The sequence below is a fragment of the Ctenopharyngodon idella genome, chromosome 15, assembly GCF_019924925.1.
Source record: "Ctenopharyngodon idella isolate HZGC_01 chromosome 15, HZGC01, whole genome shotgun sequence".
Lineage (NCBI taxonomy): Eukaryota > Metazoa > Chordata > Actinopteri > Cypriniformes > Xenocyprididae > Ctenopharyngodon > Ctenopharyngodon idella.
The window spans coordinates 5,506,485-5,531,925 of NC_067234.1; the positions used below are offsets into that span (position 1 = coordinate 5,506,485).

The 25,441-nt window shown below is 40.2% G+C and overlaps 1 protein-coding gene across 6 annotated transcripts in view; it reads right to left on the reverse strand.

The window, feature by feature from the left end:
* The window catches only part of LOC127496077 (uncharacterized), a 485,656-nt gene that overhangs the window by 174,727 nt on the left and 285,488 nt on the right, over positions 1-25,441 (reverse strand). Inside the window, exons 6-15 of one of the 6 annotated variants that reach the window (XM_051863676.1) lie at positions 24,100-24,213; positions 23,805-23,924; positions 23,125-23,244; positions 15,015-15,122; positions 5,015-5,092; positions 3,738-4,167; positions 3,397-3,504; positions 3,222-3,285; positions 2,993-3,085; positions 55-2,013 (exon numbers count right to left, since the gene is read on the reverse strand). The exons of 4 other annotated variants lie outside the window; for them this stretch is intronic. In XM_051863676.1, coding sequence (XP_051719636.1) covers positions 55-2,013; positions 2,993-3,085; positions 3,222-3,285; positions 3,397-3,504; positions 3,738-4,167; positions 5,015-5,092; positions 15,015-15,122; positions 23,125-23,244; positions 23,805-23,924; positions 24,100-24,213 — 3,194 coding nt within the window. The remainder of the gene's footprint in view (positions 1-54; positions 2,014-2,992; positions 3,086-3,221; positions 3,286-3,396; positions 3,505-3,737; positions 4,168-5,014; positions 5,093-15,014; positions 15,123-23,124; positions 23,245-23,804; positions 23,925-24,099; positions 24,214-25,441) is intronic. One more of the 6 variants, XM_051863677.1, reaches the window with a different exon arrangement.

The following is a 25,441-nucleotide window of genomic DNA, read 5'->3' on the forward strand; positions in this document are numbered from 1 at the left end:
AAGAAGAAAAGTTTATAATAAAGAATCTTTTTCATTAGTTCACATGTGTCTCACCATCCACTGGTATTGGTGTTTCTTCACTAGGTTTGCTGGTGACGTCCTCATAGACAGCAGAGACTCTGACTCTATAGCAGGTGCTGTGAGGAACAGTTAAAGTACATTCACACTGAGGTCCTTGTGTTAGTACTGATGACCAGCCCTCCAGTCCTGCCTCTTTATACTCAACCATATACCGCAGCACTGGACACTCTACATCAGCTTCAGCTTTTAACCACATGATTCTGATTGTGCCTCTGTTCATCTTAACAGATGGTTGTCGAGGTCTTGCTGCAGAAACTGTTTTAAAGTTAACAATCCAGCTAAAGCTGCTCATACATTGGTTGTCAACAACTGCATACCTGAGTTGATATTCTGTGTCTTGTTCCAAACCTGATAGAATATGTTCATCTTTTAAAGCCTCAACATAAACTATTTGTTTCCATGTATTAACCCCATCATTACTCACAACTCCATATTCCACCACATATCTCTCAGTGCTTTTGTTCATCAAAAGATTCAGCTTCAGAGATACACTAGTGTGTTGTATGTGAGCTATTTGAGGAGGATCTGGTTTCAGTCCAAGCTTCACATTACTGCTCAGAATCGTCCCAGCATGATAAAACTGCACAGAGAACTCAGGAAAACCATCACAAGGTACAGATGCAGCAATGAACTTGGTTTGCTCTGTGTCGTCATTTGCTTCTTTAGCAGCAATAAACAGTTGAACATCAATGAGCACTTTCTGACTGATGCTAATGGGCCTGGACAGAAGTGAATCATTTTGTATAATGTTATGAGATTCAATGTGCTGCTTAAGAGTTGCAAGAAATAAATCCTCAACATCTGGTGAGAAAAGTGTGAGACACATTACTCTGGTTATCTGTGAGTGACTGATGACCTGCTGTAACTCTGCCTGTGATTTCACAACAGTGATGTCTGCAGCTTTGCAGTCATTCAGAGTCTTCAGTTCAATTTCTTTATTCTCCAGCCACTGGTTTGTTTTTTCTGCACTGAATGGTGATTGCTTGTGCCTCTCTAAGAGATTTTGGAGTCTCTTCTGTACTTTCTCATCTTTAACATGAAAGATTTCAACAATCTCAGTGACTTCTCTCTTAAATTCTTCTTTGTACTCCTGCAGAAGCTCTGAAAATTCAATTAATTTATCCTTCAGTGCAGGGAACCACATAATCACAGTCAGATTTGCTTGACTTGTCATTAGTTCCTGACAGACCCTGATCTGTTTTCTCAGATTTTCCAGAATATTCTCAGCTTGAAGCATCATGTTTTCACTGACTCCACTCAGAGCAGCACACACAGAGCTCTCATTCAGTTTCTTCAGAGGATACAGCCAGACCTTCAGAGGAACTGCTCTCTCACCTTTAGATCCAAGCAGTGTCGGCAGAGAACCATAGATCTCCACTGCCTTATCAAAAGAGACTGGACTCTTCCAATCGCCCACATCAATGTAGAGATAACAGTGATACAACAAGCTTTTAGCTTCTTCATTGACATTCAGGTGTATATTTGAACAAACCAAAGAGGTCATCCTTTTCACCACCTTTTCCATATCTGTATTTTTCTCAGAAATGTTGTTTTTACTATCAAAAACAAAGAATGCTTGGGCTCCATAGAACACAGCGATGATCACATGTGTGGCTGTGGTTGCATTAATGACTGAGGTAGGAGCTCCTTCCTGTAACAGTCTTTGGCTGATCATGTCCAGTCTGGTGGTGGTTCGGTAGTGTAGTGTAACTCTGTCCTGGTGTTGAGACTGACCTGGGTGGTTCAGAAAGGCTGCAGCTCCACTTACTTTTAACAGTCCTTGCAGAGTTCTTGCTCTTAATATAGGAGATGTTTCAAGGGCTCTGAATCTCTCCTGTAGGGAGTCTGCTTCCAGAACCTTGACCTCTGTTTGAGGTCGAGGCAAAGACAATTTCATAGATGCTATAGTGCTTTCATTCCACAAAAAAGTATCTGGAAAAAAAAAACAATTTTATATATATATATATATATATATATATATATATATATATATATATATTGAAAAAAAAAGAGTTTTCTGAATCATTTTGGAGTTTATCATGAATTTGTTCTGAAGCACATTGAAGTGACATAAGGACAAAGTAGAGCTGCACGATTCTGGATAAATTGAGAATCACAATGAATCATGATTCTCCCACGATTCTAAACAGACAACTAAAAAAAAAAATAGCATGAAATTGACTAGAGGCTCTGACAAAATATTAATCGCTGCAGTCCATTTAAAAAATGTATAATTAAATTGAATAATTTTTTTTTTTAATTGGTTTTGAATGAATGATTCAATGACTCGTAAATATTTAATATATTTCATTACCAAATGAATCATCGTTTATTTTATTTTATTTTATTTATTTATTTTTTTTAACAAATCTCTTGAATGAATGATTCAATGACAAATATTTTTTTTTAACCTAGTGGCGTAACTATAATAGATACAACAGTTATTTGAAGTGCCAAGTTACTTTCAAAAGGTGATTTACTGTATTTTGAACGCTACCGTAGACATCAGTGTTTATATCCAAACTATAAACTTTTATCTCAGTACTTCTGTAATAATGTGAATATTTGTAAAACAGAAATAACAATACTGTGTGGTTCAAAACTGCTTTCTCTGGGTCAGTGACAGCACAAACACAGACTTGAATGTTCTGGTGTAATTTTGTCAAAGGCTTAATAGGCACAGCTGAATCAGTGTCATTTAGAAATAAGATCACGTGGATGTTTGAATTGAGATCGCAATCTTTTAATGATTAATCATGCAGCTCTAGGTCAAAGCATTGGAAAACTACATTCTTAGTTTTCTAGTACTTTGAAAATGTCATAAGTTGGTGGGAGAAATTGTGCAATGGAAGCACTACAGTATGTTCTCCACTGTTTGATTTAACCCAAATAAGATAAACAAGGATCTTACCTTGGCTAAAAGAATCACTGTTACTATCATACAATGTTCCAAGGCTCAAAGGGCGACCTAGAGCAGCAATTTCAATTACATCTGAGGGAAAATCTGTTAGAAAGCACAGAGACAAAGAAATAAATATACAATACAATATATAAAAACATATAAGTTGATCTGCAAAGTCATGTAAGTTCCACAAATACAGCCTTGACTGTACCTAACTAGAGGCACAATATTTACCCACCATTGCAGTGAACTTCAAATCCTTTACACAAACGTTTGGCATGTGCTTCCTTGTCTCTCAGAGTCTTAAAAAAAAAAAAAAAAGAGAGATTGATTCAAATTACTTCCATTGAAGAGATTTTTTTAAATTTTCACAAAAGAATCTCACATAGTAAACGTAGTTTCTGTATAGTTACCTCTTCCAGTTTAGTTAGCTTTGCTGTCAACCCTTTGATCTCTTCTTGCAATTTTTTCTCTGTTCTGAACATTCTGGTGCTCTCAATGTGATGATGTAAATTGCAAGGCTAATCAAAATATATAAAATTATGAATAAAAAACAAAAAATAACATTCACATAAAATGGTGCACATAAATTGCTAAGTGTGAACTTGTGTACTCACATACTATTAAACAGTTTTTTTTTTTTTTTTAAATAAATGAAAATTTACATTAATGCTATTTATGCTATGAGCAATATAAATAAAAGCTTCATGTAGAGTATTGTGTCTGCAAGATAACTCCTGAAGTGTTCAATCACCTCCACCAGGTTGTGTCTCTGCAGTGCTGGTACTAAGTAGTGTTGTCTGATGTGGTTCTCACAGTAAGATGCAGTGCAGGTCAAACAGGATTTAACAGCTTTGAGCTTCATCTCAGTGCAGATATCACAGGGAACATCTTCAGGTCCAGCATAGCAGTGAGCAGGAAGAGCAGGACTAAATCCTGCCTTCTGGAGTTCCTCAATCAGTTTAGACAAAGCAACATTTACACTCAATACAGGACGACTTCTGAACCTCTTTTTGCACTGAGGACAAGCGTAAGATCTTGCTCGAGTTGGTTCACTCCAGTAGTTCTCAATGCAATGTTTGCAGTAACTGTGTCCACACGGGACGGAAACTGGATCCTTAAAGACCTCTGTGCACACTGGGCATCTGTAGTGATCCTCTGTCAGCAGAGTGGCTGAAAATGTGCTGTGGAAAATGGTGTGGGATTGATGTGGAAACAGGGAAACACTTTACAATAAGGTTCCATTTGTTAAAGGGTTAGTTCACCCCAAAATGAAAATTCTGTCATCAATTACTCACCCTCATGTCGTTCCACACCTGTAAGACTTTCTTTCATCTTCAGAAGACAAATGAAGATCTTTTTGATGACAGCATGCCTCAGATTTCCTTCCATCGACTGCCTTTGCAACTACCACTTTGACACTTCAAAAACTTCATAAAGAGATCGGAAAACTAATCCATATAAATCGAGCAGTTTAGTCCAGATTTTCTGAAGAGAATCGAGCGCTTTATGACGAACAGATGAGGCTTTTACTCGCATGTAAATATCCGATCTCTTTTTGAAGTGTCAAAGTGGAAGTTGCAAAGGCAGTCTATGGAAGGAAATCTAACAGCATTCTGTAATCAAAAAAAAACAAACTAATTTGTGTTCTGAAGATGAACGAAAGTCTTACAGGTGTGGAACGACATGAGGGTGAGTAATTAATGACAGAATTTTTAATTTGGGGTGAACCAACTCTTTAACATTAGTTAACTACATTAGTTAACATGAACTAACAATGAAAAATACTTCTAAAGCATTTGATTTCAATATTTACTAATACATTATTATTGAGCTAACATTAACAATGACAGTTGTATTTTTATTAACTATCGTTAACAAAGATTAATAAATCCTGTAACAAATGTATTGTTCAGTGTTAGTTAATGCATTAACTAAAGTTAACTAATTGAACTTTATTGTAAAGTGTTACCAGAAATTGTTTAACTTCATATCAATATAAACTGCAAATGTGAAGTAGAAAAAAAGTACCTGATATCTGGAGATAGCACCTCGTTTCGGAATGAAATGTGTCTATCAAATGGTTCAGCAACATTGTTCTCGAGAATACTGTGTAAATATATGAAAACAATAGTAGTTCATTGTACACAATATACTAGGGATGACAATAATTTTTTTAAACATTTTATTAACACATTTATGTTTCACTTAAGATTTTTAGAAAAGCTAATGCTACTCTGATTACTGTTAAAGGTGCAGTAAACAATTTCTGAGAAACACTATTGATACTTGAAATCAACCACAAACAAACACATTGCTCCACCGCAAAATAACAAAATAATAAATGCCTGTGTTGAAAAAAATATGCAACTCAGGTGACCACTAACAGCTGGCACATCAGACAGCTCGTACAAGTATGGATGAATCAGCTGTGATTCAACAACAGTATCCAACAGTGTATCTTGGTTCTGTGAAACAGCAAGCAATCAATGTTACTCACTTTTTGAGCAGAAACAAAGCAACCTTTGCATCTGTTTTCAGTCATCCTCTCCCGTGCTGGAAAGCTTTTCCAATATTAACGTGGGTCCTAAAGCTATTGCCTGATTGTAACCCTTCTTCCTGTTATACTCTTCGGACCATTTCCTCTTTGCTAATATCTCAGCCATCTCTCTTTCTATAGTCTTTCTACAAATGTCTCACTTGCTCACTCTCTCCTCCCCCATCATGAGTGGATATGCCCCCTATTACTTATTAGCTACAAGAGTGTTTTGGTGCTCCATAGATTAGTCCGATCCACTTTTTTTTCTCCTATTTACACAGCCAGAACTATGTACTTAGTTTTTTTTTTTTTTTTTTTCAGCACAAACACAGAACAGACATCTAGCAAATATTGGCAATATTGTTTGGGTGTTGATTTAAATTTTCAACAGTGGTTCTCAGAAATTGCTTACTGCATCTTTTGAAAATAATAAATACAACTCTTTAAAAAGCGATTATCTGGAGTAGATGGCATTTAATTTCATATCATACTGCTGCTTCTATTCACTCACAGTGCATGCAGAAGAATGTCTTCTAGCAAGATGATCAAAAGTATGGTATGCTATGCTTCATTATTTTTATTTTGGGAAACACTGAGTAAATTATCAGGAAATTTTAATTCTGAAGTGAACTAATCCTTTAATACTGCAGAATTTTAGTATTTATTCTTGTAAATGAAAATCATATTTAGGTCACGACTGTCAGTTGTTTGTGAACTAAATCTGCTGTAAAAAGGTGAGATGTTTAAGCCCAATGTATGCTTGAATGTGGACATGTCCTGATTTGTGTATTACCATCTGAATGGAGTAGGTTTTCAGGTAAAACCTAAACATAACATTAAAATAACGCAAATTAATGCCCATGCATCGTCCCCACTGCAATAGCATTTTCAAATGATGTAAAACTACTATGTTTGCAAAATGTTCTTCTTAAAATGTTAATAATTTTTGCCCTATGTGACGTCCTTTTTTATATCAACACACATTTTGTTTTTCCTCATTTTTATAAAATTGCTAAATAAACATTAATCAATCAGTACTTTTTACTTCTAATACTTTAGTACCTGTACATTAAAAATAAAGTACTTTTGTACTTTTACTAAAGTAAAATTGAACAGGAGTACCTAATACTTTTACTGGAGTAACATTTTATTAGGGTATCTGTACTTTTACTCAAATACTTTATTTGTGTACTATGACCACTGCTGTTCTTTTTTGCACTACAATAACCTGGACTTAAGAAAATACAGACTGCGGATTAACAAAGAAGAAAACTGAAATCCATGACAACTGACAAGAGTGAGTCAGAAGAAACAGGTGTTCTGTTTCTTAATTTTCATAATCATATTCTCAACATATTTGTCAAATATTGCTTAACTGATTACAGTGGGGAAAATAATTATTTGTTCCCCTGCTGATCTGATAAGTTTGCCCACTTACAAAGAAACGAGGAGTCTATAATTTTTATGGTAGGTTTATTTTAATGGATAGAGACAGAAATCAACCAAAAAACAGAAAAAACACATTATATAAAGGTTATAAATTGATTAGCATTTGATCAAGTGAAATAAGTATTTGATCCCCTACCAACCAGCAAGAATTCAGCTTATGTGTATAAAAGACACCTGTCCAAAAAACCTGTATCTTCCATTCAAACGTCTCCACCACCATGGGCAAGACCAAAGAGCTGTCAAAGGACATCAGGGACAAGATTGTAGACCTGCACAAATCTGGAATGGGCTACAAGTCCATGAGCAAGAAGCTTTTGAGAAGGAGACAACTGTTGGTGCGATTATTCGGAAGTGGAAGAAATACAAAATAACCATCAATCACCCTCGGTCTGGAGCTCCATGCAAGATCTCACCTCATAGGGTAAGGATGATGATGAGAAAGATGAGGGATCAGCCCAGAACTACACGGGAGGAGCTTGTAAATGATCTCCAGGCAGTTGGGACCACAGTCACCAAGAAAACCACTGGTAACACACTACGTCACAATGGATTGAAATCCTGCAGTGCCCGCAAGGTCCCCCTGCTCAAAAAGGCACATGTACAGGCCCATTTGAAGTTTGTCAATGAACATCTAAATGATTCAAAGAAAGCGTGGGAGAAAGTGCTGTGGTCAGATGAGACCAAAATTGAGCTCTTTGGCATCAACTCAACTCGCTGTGTTTGGAGGGAGATAAATGCTGACTATGACCCCAAGAACACCATCCCTACAGTCAAGCATGGAGGTGGAAACATTATGCTTTGGGGCTGTTTCTCTGCTAAGGGTACAGGATTACTATGAGGGCCGATGAACATGGCCATGTACCGTAGAATCTTGGATGAGAACCTCCTTCCTCCAGAACACTGAAGATGGATCGTAGATGGGTCTTCCAGCATGACAATGACCCAAAACATTCCGCCATGGTAACAAAGGAGTGGCTCAAGAAGAAGCACATTAAGGTCATGGAGTGGCCTAGCCAGTCTCCAGACCTTAACCCTATAGAAAATCTGTGGAGGCAGCTGAAACTTCAAGTTGCCAAGGGACAGCCAAGAAACCTTAAGGATTTAGAGAGGATCTATAAAGAGGAGTGGACCAAAATCCCTCCTGAGATGTGTGCAAAGCTGGTGACCAATTACAAGTAACGTCTTACCTCTGTGCTTTCCAACAAGGGTTTCTCCATTAAGTACTAAGTCATGTTTTGCTTGGGGATCAAATACTTATTTCACTCACTGAAATGCAAATCAATTTATAACCTTTATATAATGTGTTTTTTTCTGGATTTTTTTGTTTGATATTCTGTCTCTATCCATTAAAATAAACCTACCATAAAATTGTAGACCCCAAATTTCTTTATAAGTGGGCAAACTAACAAAATCTGCAGTGGATCAAATAATTATTTTCCCCACTGTAACTGGTTAATTTTGCTTAACTGATTGTATAAATGATGAACTTTTAGCTCCTTCTAGAAAATATTTCTTTTCTGCAAGAGATGACAGTCCAGCAAGTACCATCTACTATGAGCAACCCTCTACGCACACCTTAGCAATAGAATCACCATTGGCTAGTAAATTTTTTACTCACCAGACTAATATACAGTGGGTACGGAAAGTATTCAGACCCCCTTAAATTTTTCACTCTTTGTTATATTGCAGCCATTTGCTAAAATCATTTGTTCATTTTTTTTTCCCTCATTAATGTACACACAGCACCCCATATTGACAGAAAAACAAAGAATTGTTGACATTTTTGCAGATTTATTAAAAAAGAAAAACTGAAATATCACATGGTCCTAAGTATTCAGACCCTTTGCTGTGACTCTCATATATTTAACTCAGGTGCTGTCCATTTCTTCTGATCATCCTTGAGATGGTTCTACACCTTCATTTGAGTCCAGCTGTGTTTGATTATACTGATTGGACTTGATTAGGAAAGCCACACACCTGTCTATATAAGACCTTACAGCTCACAGTGGATGTCAGAACAAATGAGAATCATGAGGTCAAAGGAACTGCCTGAAGAGCTCAGAGACAGAATTGTGGCAAGGCACAGATCTGGCCAAGGTTACAAAAAAAATTCTGCTGCACTTAAGGCTCCTAAGAGCACAGTGGCCTCCATAATCCTTAAATGGAAGACGTTTGGGACGACCAGAACCCTTCCTAGAGCTGGCCGTTCGGCCAAACTGAGCTATCGGGGGAGAAAAGCCTTGGTGAGAGAGGTAAAGAAGAACCCAAAGATCACTGTGGCTGAGCTCCAGAGATGCAGTTGGGAGATGGGAGAAAGTTGTAGAAAGTCAACCATCACTGCAGCCCTCCACCAGTCAGGGCTTTATGGCAGAGTGGCCCGAAGGAAGCCTCTCCTCAGTGCAAGACACATGAAAGCCTGCATGGAGTTTGCTAAAAAACGCCTGAAGGACTCCAAGATGGTGAGAAATAAGATTCTCTGGTCTGATGAGACCAAGATAGAACTTTTTGGCCTTAATTCTAAGCGATATGTGTGGAGAAAACCAGGCACTGCTCATCATCTGTCCAATACAGTCCCAACAGTGAAGCATGGTGGTGGCAGCATCATGCTGTGGGGGTGTTTTTCAGCTGCAGGGACAGGATGACTGGTTGCAATCGAGGGAAAGATGAATGTGGCCAAGTACAGGGATATCCTGGACGAAAACCTTCTCCAGAGTGCTCAGGACCTCAGACTGGGCCGAAGGTTTACCTTCCAACAAGACAATGACCCTAAGCACACAGCTAAAATAATGAAGGAGTGGATTCACAACAACTCCGTGACTGTTCTTGAATGGCCCAGCCCAGAGCCCTGACTTAAACCCAATTGAGCATCTCTGGAGAGAGCTAAAAATGGCTGCCCTCCAACCTGACAGAACTGGAGAGGATCTGCAAGGAGGAATGGCAGAGGATCCCCAAATCCAGGTGTGAAAAACTTGTTGCATCTTTCCCAAAAAGACTCATGGCTGTATTAGATCAAAAGGGTGCTTCTACTAAATACTGAGCAAAGGGTGATAATGATGTGATATTTCAGTTTTTCTTTTTTAATAAATCTGCAAAAATGTCAACAATTCTGTGTTTTTCTGTCAATATGGGGTGCTGTGTGTACATTAATCAGGAAAAAAAATGAACTTAAATGATTTTAGCAAATGGCTGCAATATAACAAAGAGTGAAAAATTTAAGGGGGTCTGAATACTTTCCGTACCCACTGTATATATATAAGTTGGCGTTCTGACGTAGAACCTGGAAGCGCTGAACGTAAACGTGAACGTTAATAAAATTAAGGTTGAACCACTGCAGTCACGTCGACTATTTTAAAGGGGGGGTCAAATGCTATTTCATGCATTCTGAGTTATTTACACTGTTAAAGAGTTGCATTCTCATGCTAAACATGGCCAAAGTTTCAAAACACAAGTTGGACGTATGACAGAGTATTTATGTGCCAAATACACTATATCCAGTTTCGGACCTGGTTATGGAGAGTTTTTTTTTTTTTTTTTTTTGAGTATGGCCCTTATCTGGCCCTTATCACGTAATAAAGGGCAGAATTATTTGTATGGGCACTTATGGACACACACACATCACCCAGAGCAAGAGCACACCCATCAATGCGCTTTGTTCGGGATATGGAAGCAGAGAGATTTTTCAACAATGTCACCAAAGGAGTGTGTTTTTAGTTGTGAGGGATAGATTACCTTTTTCAGCTTCCCAAAGAACCCAGCGTTAAGGGAACAGTTGATGAAGTTTGTTTTTCCGGGGCAGCAACGGAGTTGTGCAATGCTTTGTAAACAAGTCCCAGTTCTACACTGGATTTGCAGATCACGGGCAGTGAGTAAAACTGCATCAAATGTCTGTGTTTTGTTGGCAATCGGCGCGCAAGTGCATAAAATGTAAACATCACAAGCGTTTTTGTTCCCTTTTTATTTATAATGATGTCACAGCTTGCAGGCGATCTCTACGCAAAAGCTGCACACGCTCGTGACTCTAGCTCTGCCCACGGCACTGATGGCAGGCGCAGGAGCTCGGCTTTTTCTCAGGACTCAGGACAGCGTATCTATCTTTTATAAATCTGATAAAACGAAAGACTTTTCGGAGATATGAAGGATGCAATACTACTCTATAGGTACTCAAGATTAACATGAGATTGGTAGAAACTGTGTGTGATACCTATCCTTTAATAATGTCTTTAGTACCTTTCTGGACCTTGAAAGTGGTGATTAAATCGCTGTCTATTGAGGAGTCAGACAGCTATCGGATTTCATCAAAAATATCTTCATTCGTGTTCCGAAGATGAACAGTCTTATGGGTGTGGAATGACATGAGGGTGAGTAATTAATGACAGAATTTTCATTTTTGGTGGACTAATTCTTTAAAGTTTGGAAAATTAAAACCTCAGATGAACAATAACACATGACATATCAAACCATCTCATCATTTGATACATAAATATGTATCATATTTAACAAAAATAAAGCCAAGATTGAAAAGCCATGGGTGACAAACTAAGGACACCCTATGATTGAGTTTCTTACAGATCCACTTTTAGCAGCAATAATTTGAAGTAATCATTTTCTAAATGACTTCATCTGTCTCTCACATCATTCTGGAGGAATTTTGGCCCACTGGACTTGACTGGGCCATTGCAACACCTTTATTCTTTTCTTTTTCAGCCATTCTGTTGTAGATTTGCTGGTGAACTTCAGATCATTGTCAAGTTGCATGATCCAATTTTGGCCAAAATTTAGCTGTCAGACGGATGGCCTCACATTTGACTCTACACCGCGTTCCAAATTATTATGCAAGTGACATATCAGTAAGATTTCAGTAGAATAAACATTCAGATTTTAGTTTTTCTAAGAAAATGTTTGTTTGTTTGTTTATTTATCCATGTCTTTTTAGATAACTGGTATCAATCTCAGACAAAATAATTTGCCAGGTCTATGGAAACCCTACTTAGAGGTTGTTCCACATTATTAAGCAAGTCACAGTTCTCATGCAATATCTTGCAATATGCAAAGATCTTTCTGAAGATGAAAAGCATGAAATGGTGCAATGTTGTGCAAAAGGTATGAAAACAACTAATATTGTGTGAAAACTGAATGGAGATTATCAAATTATCATAAGATTTGAGAGTGATTTAGAGCACAGCAGACCTCAGATACAGGCTTATTAATGAAAGTTCCTGTCAAAAAAAATCAATTGTATTAAAAGGGCAGCTATAAAAAAAAGCCAGTGTTGAGCAGCAAGCAGGTATTTGAAGCTTCTGGTGTCTCTGGAGTCTTAAGAAGCTCTCCATGCAGGCTGGTAGTTGTGCGTAAAGATGCATTTCAGCCACTCCAAACCAAAGCTCACAAAGAGAAACATTTACAGTGGGTTTACAGTGGGTCCTGCTCTCCAGGATGCCCATCTCTACGCTCTGGTCTGAGTTGGTTACTGCCTCTTACTGGATATGTTCTCTGAAGAAATGTGATTGGAGACTCTGTGATCAGACAGGTTGTTGGCCAAGACTAGGTTTCTGTAAAGTAGACCAGGTCAGGCCTCCTTGGTGGCAATCAGGGTCGAGAACGTTCCCCTGACTAGTGACTGGCTAGGGTTCCTTCGAGCCCCCTGGCCACATTCCCTTAAAGGTACCCTCTTTTCTTTGTAGAGAAGTTTGGTTCCAGAAGCCTTTGAGCGGCCTTGGTAGGCCTTCTGCGGAAGGCCTCTTTGAGGCTTTTAGCTTGGGATGTTGGCCATAGGGAATGCTGTCACTGACAGCCTATGTATGACCCGTAGGGGGAGTGGTTCTGGCACTTCAGTTGAAGCTGCTAGTTCTGACGTTTGTCTAGCCATTTTTGGCATGCACTCCCTTCAAGCATGGCGGCGTGGGTATATCGTTCCCCAAAGCGTGTCAAACGCAGAGTTAAGTTCCCTTTCGAAAGGGAACGTCTCAGGTTACGTATGTAACCATGGTTCCCTGAGAACAGGGAACGAGACTCTGCGTTTCCTAGCCATGCATCGGGGCTGCCTGCTGAACAGTCCCTTCAGACGATAAGATACTGACTGGTTCTCTAGGCGCTCCTTATATACTTCCGGGTCGCGCTATGATGACGTCATAGGCTGTCGCCGGCCAATAGGATTGTCATGAGTTGATATTGTTTTCAGACACCGGTTCACACCGAGGCGTTCCCCAAAGCATGTCAAAGGCAGAGTCTCGTTCCCTGTTCTCAGGGAACCATGGTTACATACGTAACCTGAGACGTTTTCTCCAGATATCAGCATATGAACAAATGTGATATTGATTTTATACAAGTTTAATATACAAAAAGTTAATATTAAGTGACTTACATTTTAGACATCTTATTGCCTGTTTTTGCTCTATTTCACCAACGAAAATAGTTCAAAACAAAGCCACAGCACTGTAATTGCGTCTCCGAGCAACACACAGTGGTGTTTCCTTATTGAATGAATCAGCTTTTTGAACAAATCAGTTGAATCATAGATTCAGTGATTAAGATAGATTAATATAGTCAAATGCTTTGCTTTTGAATGAATCAGCTATTTGAATAAATCGGTTGAATCTCAACGGGCCCTATTTTAACGATCTAAGCGCATGGTTTAATGAGCATGGCGCATGTGCACTTAGGGCGTGTCCTCACTCAATTTTGCTAGTTTAAGGATGAGAAAAATGTCCATATTCTCTTAATGAGTAATGGGTGGGTTTTGGGCGTAATGTGCAATAAACCAATCAGAGTCTCATCTCCCATTCCCTTTAAAAGTCAGTTGCGCTCGCGCCATGATGGATTCGCTATTTACATGACGGAATTTGCAAGGGGAAAAACTGAACGCTTCTCTAGAGAAGAAACAGATATGCTCATGCGCGAGGTTAAAGCGCGCAAGCAAACCATCTACGAGTAAAGCCGGATTCCACCAAAGTATTTTTTTCTTTATGCATACAATAATATTGTTTTACATTGTAATTCTTTTATTTTTAATATTTGGCATGTTTGTGTGCTGCTGCGCGTCCCTGTGTGTGTAATAAGCAGTGTAAGCGTGTTGTGCACCTGCATATAGGAGCATATTACTAACACGCTCTTTAAATAATGGTACAAATATTGAGCCATTGACTTTGGCTCAATATTTGTACCATTTACCAGGTTTCAAAAACTTTTGGAGTCAGCTGTCCATGACAGTCCTAAACCTGCCAAGGTACCAGGACAATAATGCACTCTAATGCAAGATATCGTCCAATTATCGTTATCGATAAAATCCTAGAAAATAGCGAGATATAATTTTTTGTCAATATCGCACACCCCTAAAGTGTGTATGCACATGCCATAAAGTGTGTGTGTGTGTGTGTGTGCGTTTATGACATATCAGGACACAAATTTGTATAATCATGACATGGGTATGACATAGGTATTACAAGGAGAGGGGGATTTGTGAGGACATTACCCCATGTCTTCATTTATCAAAATGCTTATAAATCATACAGAATTTGCCGTGAGCCTCACAGTGCATTATGGGTATTCTCGAGCCATTGAGTGCACTTTGGCTGTACACTCATTATTGCGGTGCATTATGGGGTTGAATGAGTGCACTTGATAACGTCCACTATGGTTTCGGACACCACTGCAAATGGCTGTCCCCTCAAATAGCCATACCCTATTTAAGGGTATGGGGGTGATTTCGGACACAGCCGAAGTTTCTGGAGGGCCACTGTCCAGCAGAGTTTAACCCTAATTAAATTCACCTGAACCAGCTAATTAAGGTCTTCAGGATTACTAGAAACTTTCAGGCAGGTGTTTTGGAGCTGGCTTGAGCTAGACTCTGCAGAACAGTGGCCCTTCCAGGAGTTTTACATGTGATTTATGGGTTGATTGTTAAATGAAAAGTTATAAGACTGAACATGCTCTGTAACTGTTGTTATGATAAACAAAAAACAGTAGTCTGATAATTACAGTTTGCTAATTAATATCAAAAATGACTCTATATTGATATTCATCAATATTTAACCCACTGTAACCCACCTTAAACTCTCTGCTCCATCTTTGAACAGTATCGGTCGATCCAGTGACTGGTCACTTTGTAGAGATGTACAAGAAGGTGCTGGAGATGTTGTTTTATTTGGTCTCAGCCTTTGATAAAAGGACAAATTTTGTTAATATTAGAAAAAAAAATCCTCTTATTTAAATAGGTTTTCATACCTTATATTAGTGGTTTTAAATCCTGGTCCAAGGGACCCACCACTCTGCACATTTTGCACACACAAAATCCTTTCAGTGCACTGAAAAGTTAGTTCCCTAAAAAGTCCAACAATGCACCGTGAAAACCAGAGAGCATCGATGCTCACTATGTTCCTTTAAAGGGGTCATGAATTGAGAAATCAAATTTTCCTTGAGCTTTTGACATATAGGTCATCATACTACAAGAATATACTGTAAGTTTAACTGAAAGCTTCCTTGTTAGTCCAAAAACAGCTTTTATTTAAACCAAGCCCAGATTACGACTAGTTATGGAATGTGCCTATTAGATTAGCCTCTGCAGAAGAAGATCAACGCCTATTTCTGCTTCGTTACCACTGTAGCCCTGCCCACTAATTCGCGCATAGACTCAACAAATCAACAAAACAATGACAAGATCACCGCTTTCATGTACTCAACATGTCGATGATCAGCTACATGGTCATCACTGCAACCTTTCATGCCATGATCTCAATATAATGCTATAATCAACACTTTTCACGACTAGTAAACCTTGAAAATGTCTCGGTTACAAAGGTAACCCTCGTTCCCTGAAGGAGGGAACGGAGACGTACGTCCCGTCGCCACAGTCCCTGTACCCCGCTGATGCTGCCGCCTATCCGGTTTGGCTCCTCAGCGAAAACCTGAAGATGCAACGCACCTGCTGCTCATTATATACCCGCGCTGCGAGGCGAGCAGCTGATGCATATGATTGCATGCCAATGTGCATTGGCTCGTTGTAGTTACACTCGAAGTAGATTGGCCTCTCTAGCGAGATTCCTATTCTTCGGTCTGTCCGACGTACGTCTCCGTTCCCTCCTTCAGGGAACGAGGGTTACCTTTGTAACCGAGACGTTCCCATTCAGTCAACTGATCCCAAGACTGTGCTAGAATGAGCCAGTCGTCGAGATAGTTGAGGATGCGAACACCCTGTTCTCTCATGGGAACAAGGGCTCCCTCCACGACTTCCGTAAAAACGCAGGGAGACAGTGCCAGCCCGAAGGGTAGGACCCTGTACTGATATGCTCGACCTTCGAACGCAAAACGCAGAAATGGCCTGTGTCGCGGAAGAATCGAGACATGAAAGTACGCGTCCTTCAGGTTGATCACTGCAAACCAATCCTGGGGACGGATGCACTTCTGCGTGAGCATTTTGAACGGTAGCTTGTGAAGGCTCCGATTCAAAACTCGCAGGTCCAGGATAGGCCGTAACCCACCGCTCTTCTTGTGTACAATGAAGTAGGGACTGTAGAACCCTGACCTCATATCGGCTGGAGGGACCGGGACCGGGGGGGGCGCCCTTGGCGATGAGCAGCCTGAGGAGCTGCGGGCGGTGGAGGTGCAGCAGCTGACCGCCTCGGCAGGATATGGCTGATGGCCTCAGACTGCTTCTGTACAGCCGAGAACTGCTGGGCGAGCAGTGAGGTCCTGGAGGTCCTGGAGAACTGGTGGATCATGACCACCCTCGTACAGGTCCTTCAGTGCCTTGGCCTGATGGACCTGCAGCAACACCATAGCGTGCAGGGCAGAGGCGGCTTCCCCACAGGCCTGATAAGCCTTGCCGGTAAGATCCGACGAGTACTTACAGGCCCGGAAAGGGAGAGACGGCTCCCCCCGCCAGGTGGAGTTAGGGCACAGTTGCATAGCAACAGCCCGTTCCACAGGGGGTATGCGCGTATAACCCTTAGCCGGCCTGCCATCAAGGGTGGTGAGGGAGGAGGACCCACCGACACGGTTTCGGGCAGTAAAAGGTGCCGTCCACGTGCCAGTGAACTCTTCATGAACCAGCCCTGGCCACCCCAAGAAACCAATCATCCAACCTCGAGGGTTTGGGACACGGTGGAGGATTCCACACGAGCCCAACCCTGTTGGCGGCCCGGGCAAGCATAGCCATCATTTCCGGGTCCGAATCGGGGACAGTTGTCACCCGCGAAGGAGGCAGCTGCGCCGAATCATCATCCCCCGAAGTGTCAGGCTCACCCTCCGATGCAGCGATCGACATCCTATCATCTTGGGGAGCTCCGAAGGATTCAGATGGTACACACCTCTGGGGCGGTCCACCGCGTTCCCCCGGCAGCTCTACTGGCTGCGGAGTGCAGGAGGGATGAGGGTTCCTAGGGGGTTGGTTCCCCGAAGGAAGCGCGCTCACCGTAATCCTCAGATCACCAGCACCGCTGCCCGAAGCAACCCTCTGAGGAGGATTGGAACGAGGCAGCGGCACCGGCACCGGGACTCCGCCCCTTTGCAGGAACTGGAGTCTAGATCGCAACTCCGAGACGGTCATCTTCCCACAATGGGTACATGACTCGTCCACAAACGCCGCCTCAGCGTGCTTTAAGCCCAGGCACGCGATACAGCGTTGGTGACCATCCAGCGGTGACAGGTAACGACCGCATCCAGAAACACACAAGTAGAATGACATCTTTAAAAAGATGCGAATCTACTTGTGCAAGCTCTTTTAGGGACTGAACTCTTTTAAGTGCCGAAGCACGCAGGGGAATGGCCACTGCAGCACAGACAGGGAAAGTGCAGCCTGTCGTGTGCACTCTCTCTTTGAAGCCGCTCTCTTACCAGCTGTCAAAACAGCTTTTCAGCGCTCAACAGCGCACTGTTTACCAGCCGTGAGAACGGCTTTCCCGGCTGGAGATGTTGCTCAATGAAAGGCAAACAAACAGCGGGGTTGATCTCTCTCTTTTTTTTTTTTTTTTTTTTTTTTTTTTTTTTTGTTAGACTGGTCCGCCTGCACCAACAAAGAGCAGTTTCAGAAAAGGCTTGTTTCGTCACACACTCCGTAGACACCATGAAGGTTCGGCTTCGAAGCGAAAAGCTGAAGATGAAACGCACCTGCTGCTCATTATATACCCACACTGCGAGGCGAGCAGCTGATGCATATGATTGCATGCCAATGTGCATTGGCTCGTTGTAGTTACACTCGAAGTAGATTGGCCTCCCTAGCGAGATTCCTATTCGTCAGTCTGTCCGACGTACGTCGAACGTGACCGACTGAATGGGAACTGTAATAGTAAAAATGCGCTAAACGTTTGAGAGTTCCACATGTAATGCTATTTTCATATGCAAAGATGTTAGCCAATCACAGCAGACACGCCCCATTCAAACAAAGAATTTAAAGAAGAGGGCTAAAATCAGGGTAGGAAAAATGACTTTTACTTCTAAATTATGACAATTTTTGATGTAAAAATCATACTAACATGATAAGTGCACCCCAGAAAACATAAAATAATGTTCATTATTCATTAAAATGTTCATTAAAATAATAAAATAATAAGTTCATGACCCCTTTAACAGAAGTTCTGAAGTGCAAAACCAAGCGTGCCACACGAGTCCCGAAAAGTAAAGCCAAAGCATCTTGATCGCCCCCCAGGTGGCTGGAAGCAGTATAGATCATAAACCCTGCCCTCTCAATGAGACAAACTAAACAATCAATTTACACTTTAGACATTTTTTTCCAAAGACAGTTTCTGTCATTTTAGGCAGTTTTTATCTCGCTGGTGTTAGTTCAAGAGTTCGTTCTTTAAATAAGTTTGGTTTTAGTTCGTTATTTGATGCTATAAAAATGGGGGTGACAGTAAACACATCATGATTAACAGCTGAGATTGACAGCTTCTCTGAGTGAGATAGTTACTGAGGCGCCAACAGACTTTTTTTTGGATCTTCGCAAAGAGATTGGAGCTTTAACATTAATTTCTACATTTCCATAATTGTTTATTTCACACCGACATAATGAGTTGTTCTGAGTGTGGGCGGGAACTTGACATTGCGGCTCCACTTCGAGCTCACTACTGCGCAGACTCGGGCTCCAAGTTCACTATGCTCAGACTTGAGACTCAAGATGTCAATACCATATTGGCACACTGGCGGCTTCACTTACTACAATGGAAGAGAGTGAAGATATGTCGTCCATCTTTTTTTTTTTTTTTTTTTTTTTTACAGTCTATGTGTAAAATATAAATCACGCGAGCCAATTCACCACACAATGCACGCAATAGATGTTTTGGGGAAAAAACATTATTAAATTATATTTCAGCATAAACATACATTTCTAGGCAGGTAATGAACATAATCTAGCTAACATTATAATAAATTTACAGCTGAAATGGTGCAGGTTTATGTAACAATTAGGGGTGTTGAAATTAATAAATTCTATGATGCATCGCGATTCGTGTGTGCGAGTGTGTGAGAGCGTATGCGTGCGTGTGTGTATATGTGCGTGTGCGTGAGCCAGCATGTGCGAGTGTGTGTGAGCGTTATTGTAACTAAAGTACACTACTTGACAATTTCATGCAATTTTAGTATTTACTAGAGTTTATTAGTTCTAAATGCTCCTGTCGTATGTGGTGTTCAGACTTAATTTTTTTTTTTATGTTTGCTACATTCAGGAAGTGTACTTTCTTGGAGCAGATATAATAAAAAGGGAGTTCATATACTGCTTGTATTCATTGATGAAAATGTAGATTAGGATGCAATGCATTGTGATGCAGCGTGGAATCGAATTGAATCATTGACGTGATCATTGCAAACAAATTGAATCATGAGACCAGTGACGATTCACACCCCTAATAACAATCAAAGTGTTTATTACAATGTACTATAAATCATTACAATAAATGTCAGAAAAATATTAGTTCTGCTATTCACAAATACCAGTACTAATGTTGTACAACAAGGATGTTGTCATATCACCATCAGTGTCCCAATATTTAGTGAGCCAGGGTCCTTACCGTCCTTTCTAGTGCCCAGTTAGTGTACATGATACCAATTCATGACCTAGCAAGCTAGGGAGCTGATTGAGACGCATCTTAGTTCAGTTTATAGAGCTCTCACCTAATGAGCTGATCGAAATCAGGTGTGTTAAACCAGGGTGATATACAAAATGTGCAGAGCGGTGAGTCCCCAGGACCAGGATTGAAAACTTCTTGGTTACTATTGTAATCTCTGTTCCCTGATGGAGGGAACGAAGAAGTTGTGTTGAAATATTGACACTAGGGGTTGCTCTCGGGAGCCCCAGACACCTCTGACATATTCAGAAAAGGCCAATGGAAATTGGAGAGTGAAATATGCATGCCCAGCCACTCCCCGGACATCCGGGTATATAAGAGGGCTGGCGTGCTTCACTTATTCAGTTTTGTGCTGAGTCGAGACAGAGTCTCGACCATTACAGCAGCAGTTCATAATTGCACTTAGTTAAACCACGATTTCGGTTTAATTTTGAATAATCGTGCAGCCCTTTGTTTGTGATGTCCCAAACTACCTTGTAACCAATCACGTCAACGTGCCGGCGTGCTTTAGCATATCATTAATTACGACCCAACTCAGAAGCAGGGGAGTCTCGAGAAGCCAGGTTATCCCGGTATATTTTTCTGTTGATATGAAAAATCTGGAAGATTTAGCAATATAGCGGGTGTATGATGTATATTACGATGTTATAATGAACTATATGCCTTTCTCCACTGACATTCTGAGTTGTTCAAAGCGATTCTAAGGATGCTGATTTTTAGAAGGCAGCTGTCTGACTCTGAGATGAAGAATGGGAACATGGTTTGTGTAACATTAGCAACACATTATTAGCAGCTGTTTGATAATGTAGTCAAGCAAAAGGCCAATCATATTAATTACAGTCATGTGTCCAACATTGTAAAAAGCGATACCACTGTGCAGCGTTAACCTCGGTAAGTTGACCGAGTGAATCTCTGAGCTGGTGCGAGTGAGTGGAGGCAGGGCTATTTAGCATATTCATATATGCCCATATACTAAATGAAGCATGGTTGTAGAGTTACATTCAAGCTATTTTATGACATGAAGATTTTTTTTTTTCACAGGAAAAAATGATTAAATATGTCATTTTAATGATCAAAGATGAGTCTTAAGGGATAAAATTATTGACTACAGGGGGACTTTAACTTTACCTGGCCCGCTTGGAAGAGGTGGGTCAGAGCACAGTTCAGTTGGGCTCGGGCATGGTACGCATGTAGTGTGATCACTAACTGCACCAGAGCACGGCACAGCTACTACTTTTGTGTGTGCTACTGTCATTATTAAGACAGTAAACATCTTCTATTAGTATTTGGACAGTACACTTTTCATTTCATTTAATTAAATCAAGTGTATTTAGTTTGAGACTGCAGGCCTGCTGGGGAGTGGTGAGTGGGGGACAATCGCGCCAGGGCACGGTACAAGACAACCATGCCTAGTGTGAGTACACCCTAACTCTGCATCATAACAAACGGTGCTGATATACACTCATGATGTGATTTATTACTACCAAAAAAGTATAATCCTACCCTTTATATCCATACCGAAATCCCAGATGGCCAGACAGTGATTCATCTTTTTTAAATCGTTAACATATTCGTGTCTGGGACGGCGTGAGCACGGAGACTGTAGTGTACACTGTAAGTTTTTAAGTGCTTAAATGTGTAATGTGAATAAACAGTCCTCATAAATGACTGTTAAGATAGTATTCTCAAGTGAAACGAGTAGAGGCTTGGACATGGAAACAGCATTCCTTACAAGCGGATACACAGAAGACAGCGATCTTGGCCATTCAAGGGTGACATCAAATCGACTGCACCCAGAAGGACATGGATGGAAATTCCTGTTTGAAAATACACAATTCGCTGTGTATTTGCTCTTTTAGAGGAATTTGCTCTTTTGATGGAAATTGCCTCTAAGATCACCACTGACGCACCCAGAGGAACTCTCTGCACTTATCTGTGCAAGTGAAGAGAGAGAGAGACTGCTGATTGTGCTGTATATCCAGAAGTGCGAGGAAGTGAATGTAAATTGCTTCTCTATGAATGAAAAAGATGCAGGCATAAATGAGTGAAGAACGCCAGCCCACTTTTATACCCGGATGTCCGGGAAGTGGCTTGGCATGCAAATTTCACTCAAAATCATTTCACACGTCAGAGGTGTTTGGGGTTCCCAAGACGACCCCTAGTGTCGGTATTTCGACACAGCGTTGAAGAGACAACAAGCCACTGCCTTATGCTGCCTTATACACGCTATTGGAAATGTCCTACTTCCCACTTCTGAAATTGTAATTATCAGCTTGGTGCGTTTGTGTGCTTTGTTGTCAGAAAGAATAGAAATCATGAAAGACTCTTGGTTTATTCTTGCTTATTTCTTGGGGAAATCTCTTTAAAGCCAAAATGTACGGAAGATATTTACTATAGGAATATCTATATTCCTAGGCTGACTATAGGAAACTCATATTTACGATAATTCCAATAGCATGTGATGGCAGCATACTTTGTTTCATTTTTGAACAGAATTGGTTGGTCAACTGACTGGTCCCTCTTTAGAGATGTGCTGGATGGTGCTGGATTCACCTTAATTTTGAATTTGCCTCTAAATTTACTTAAAATGTAGTTTCTACTGTGAAACTGTTGTGTTCATTTGATTGATATTGCATAGAGTTTGTATTGGTGGTATGGTTCTGTTCGGGGCAAGAACTCCCTGTGCATCCATGAAGCCTAGCATGGATAAGAGCAGGGAGAGCAGGAATAACCCCCCTTAGGGTAAAAAGAACAGAACCAACATATGCATATATCATTAATGTCAATAATTTAACGTACACATATTTCAAGAATTAGTCTGATTCAGGGGAATCATAAGGCCAAATCCTGACTGACGAGAGGAGGAGCTGGGGATGGAGGAGGGTAATTTGCTCCTGAGAAATGCGATAGCTGCTGATAATACTGAGGTGCTTATATGGATGCTGTAATAGGCGTTGTATTCCTATAGGTTGACGCGAGTCACCTGGAAGTCAGCTGACTGACGTGACCTGCCAGAACTGATGCTAACACTGGATCATGCTAATTTACTCAGCCAAAAATTGTTTCATTTTCTATTCAAAAGAAAAGCATGTAAATTATACCTTTTATTCCTCATAATACTCCGTGTACCATCTTTGAACAGTATTGGTCGATCTAGTGACTGGTCACTTTTCAGAGATGTAGAAGAAGGTGCTGGAGATGTTGCTTCATCTGGTCTTAGCCTTTGGGGGGAAAGAAAGAACTTATGCAAAAGTACTGTGCAAGATAAGAGGCATGCAAACCGCATATAATGATGACTTTTACATTCATACCGAAATGTGTAAAGGCCCGTTCACACCAAGAACAATAACTATAAAGATATAGTTCTAAAAATCATTCTAAATATAAAAGAATAGCAGTGTCCACACCATAGCTATAATGATAAAGATATAGAGAAACAATATAGTTGGGATCACTTTCAGAATGTTTTTTTTCCATTGTTGAATGATAAAACACTGACAACCAATCAGAATCCATTCTAATATAAGAGCTTGTGCATTTAAAATGGCAGACGACATTACAGAGAAGTTAAAAAGGTAACATTGTTTGACAAACTTTCTTTTCAAGGACACTTTAAAGAAAATGGATATATGGAAAACAATCGGTCATACCCTCAGAATAAATGGTGAGAAGTATTAATGATGAGATCATTATGCCTGGCTAGCAAACAGTGTAACATAAAATTACCTCAGGTATCCAGCGCTAGTTTCAACAACCCACCAGAAATTTTAAATGCTCACACCTTTCATTCCTAAGCAAACTCTCTCCTCCATCTTTGAACAGTATTGGTCGATCCAGTGACTGCTCACTTTGTAGAGATGTACATGAAGGAGCTGGAGATGTTGTTTTATCTGGTCTCATTCTTGGGGAGAAAGAGAGAACTGATGTTAAAATATTGTGCAAGACAAGAGGGATGCAAATGCATATAATGATCACAACCTTCCGCTAGTTCCAATAATGTGGTCCATTTTTTATGAGTACATTAATAACCCCAATTGTAACTTGTGCAACCCACCAGAAATTTTAAATGCTCACACCTTTTATTCCTAAGCAAACTCTCTGTTCCATCTTTGAACAGGATCGGTCGATCCAGTGACTGCTCGCTTTGTAGAGATGTACAAGAAGGTACTGGAGATGCTGCTTGTCTTAACCTTTGTAGGGAAGAAAGAACTGGTGCTAAACTGTGCATGAGAGACATGAAAAGCACAACCTAGTATTGACTCTTTAAAGTTTTCTTTATTTAATTTACTTATGCTAATCTTCTTATGGACCAATATGAGTTTCAAAGACTGATTCTGACAACTAGACGGTGGAGTGGCTAATGGCCAAAACAATGCATTTTTAAATCCTTAAATTCAGTAAGAACAAAAGGTGATGTGGTCTTGAGTTAAAACACTACATTGTTTTGATTAATTTTGATATCTCGAAATGGTGCACTTGTGTGTTTTTCCAGGGCACAGTGGAGTGAATTGCTGCATTTATACAGTGTCATGAAAGGGCAGGGTGAGTAAAAACACCAGGGTGAGTAAATAATGACTGAATTTTCATTTTTGGATGAACTATACCTTTAAGTAAGGTGTAACAAGCAGCCAAGGCTCATTAGGAAAACGTACCTGTGGGAACATTTTTGCTAAATAAAAATACGTAGCGCCATGTACATAATTTCATGAAAGTTTCAATGTGAAATGTCCACTGAGTGGCGCTAAAAGTGTGTTCGTTTTTTTCCCGAAAAAGATGAAGGTAAATAAGGTACGATTTATATTATGTTGTTTTTGTACGTATCATCGCAGTTCTGATTTGAAATGTCCAGTGAGTCTGGCTCAAAGTGTAATGCTCCATTACGTTTAAAAATAACGTACCATCTACACTACACCTAAACCTACCCGATAGTGTTTTACTAAAAGCAAACGTGACATAAAAACAATCATAAGCGTGCCGTTTTAGCTTGATTTTGATCTCTCATCTTTGAGCTCTTTTATCATGAGTCATGTTTCACAGGATTCGTACCCAAGCCATCCACATCCTAAGTACAGTTCCGTACCAGCTGAGCTACCAAGCAAGCTTTTTACATCAGAAAAGCGAAAACATATGGAGCTGGTTAAGTGATGCAAAGTCCAAAATGTATTTGTTGTTTACCAATCATGCACTTTGGTAAAAAGTGTTTTGAGATCATAACATATTGTGCAAGGAGATGTGAAATCAAGTCTTTATTAATCCATAATCTGACCCTGTAAAACGGTTAAAAGTGCTTGCTGTTTTACTGCCTCTAGTGTTCATTTCTGTTTGAAACTGCAGTGATATGTACGCATTGGTACGTATTTTGCATTTTGCAAAAATGTTCCCACAGGTACGTTTTTTCCATGAGATCAGGTTGGTAAT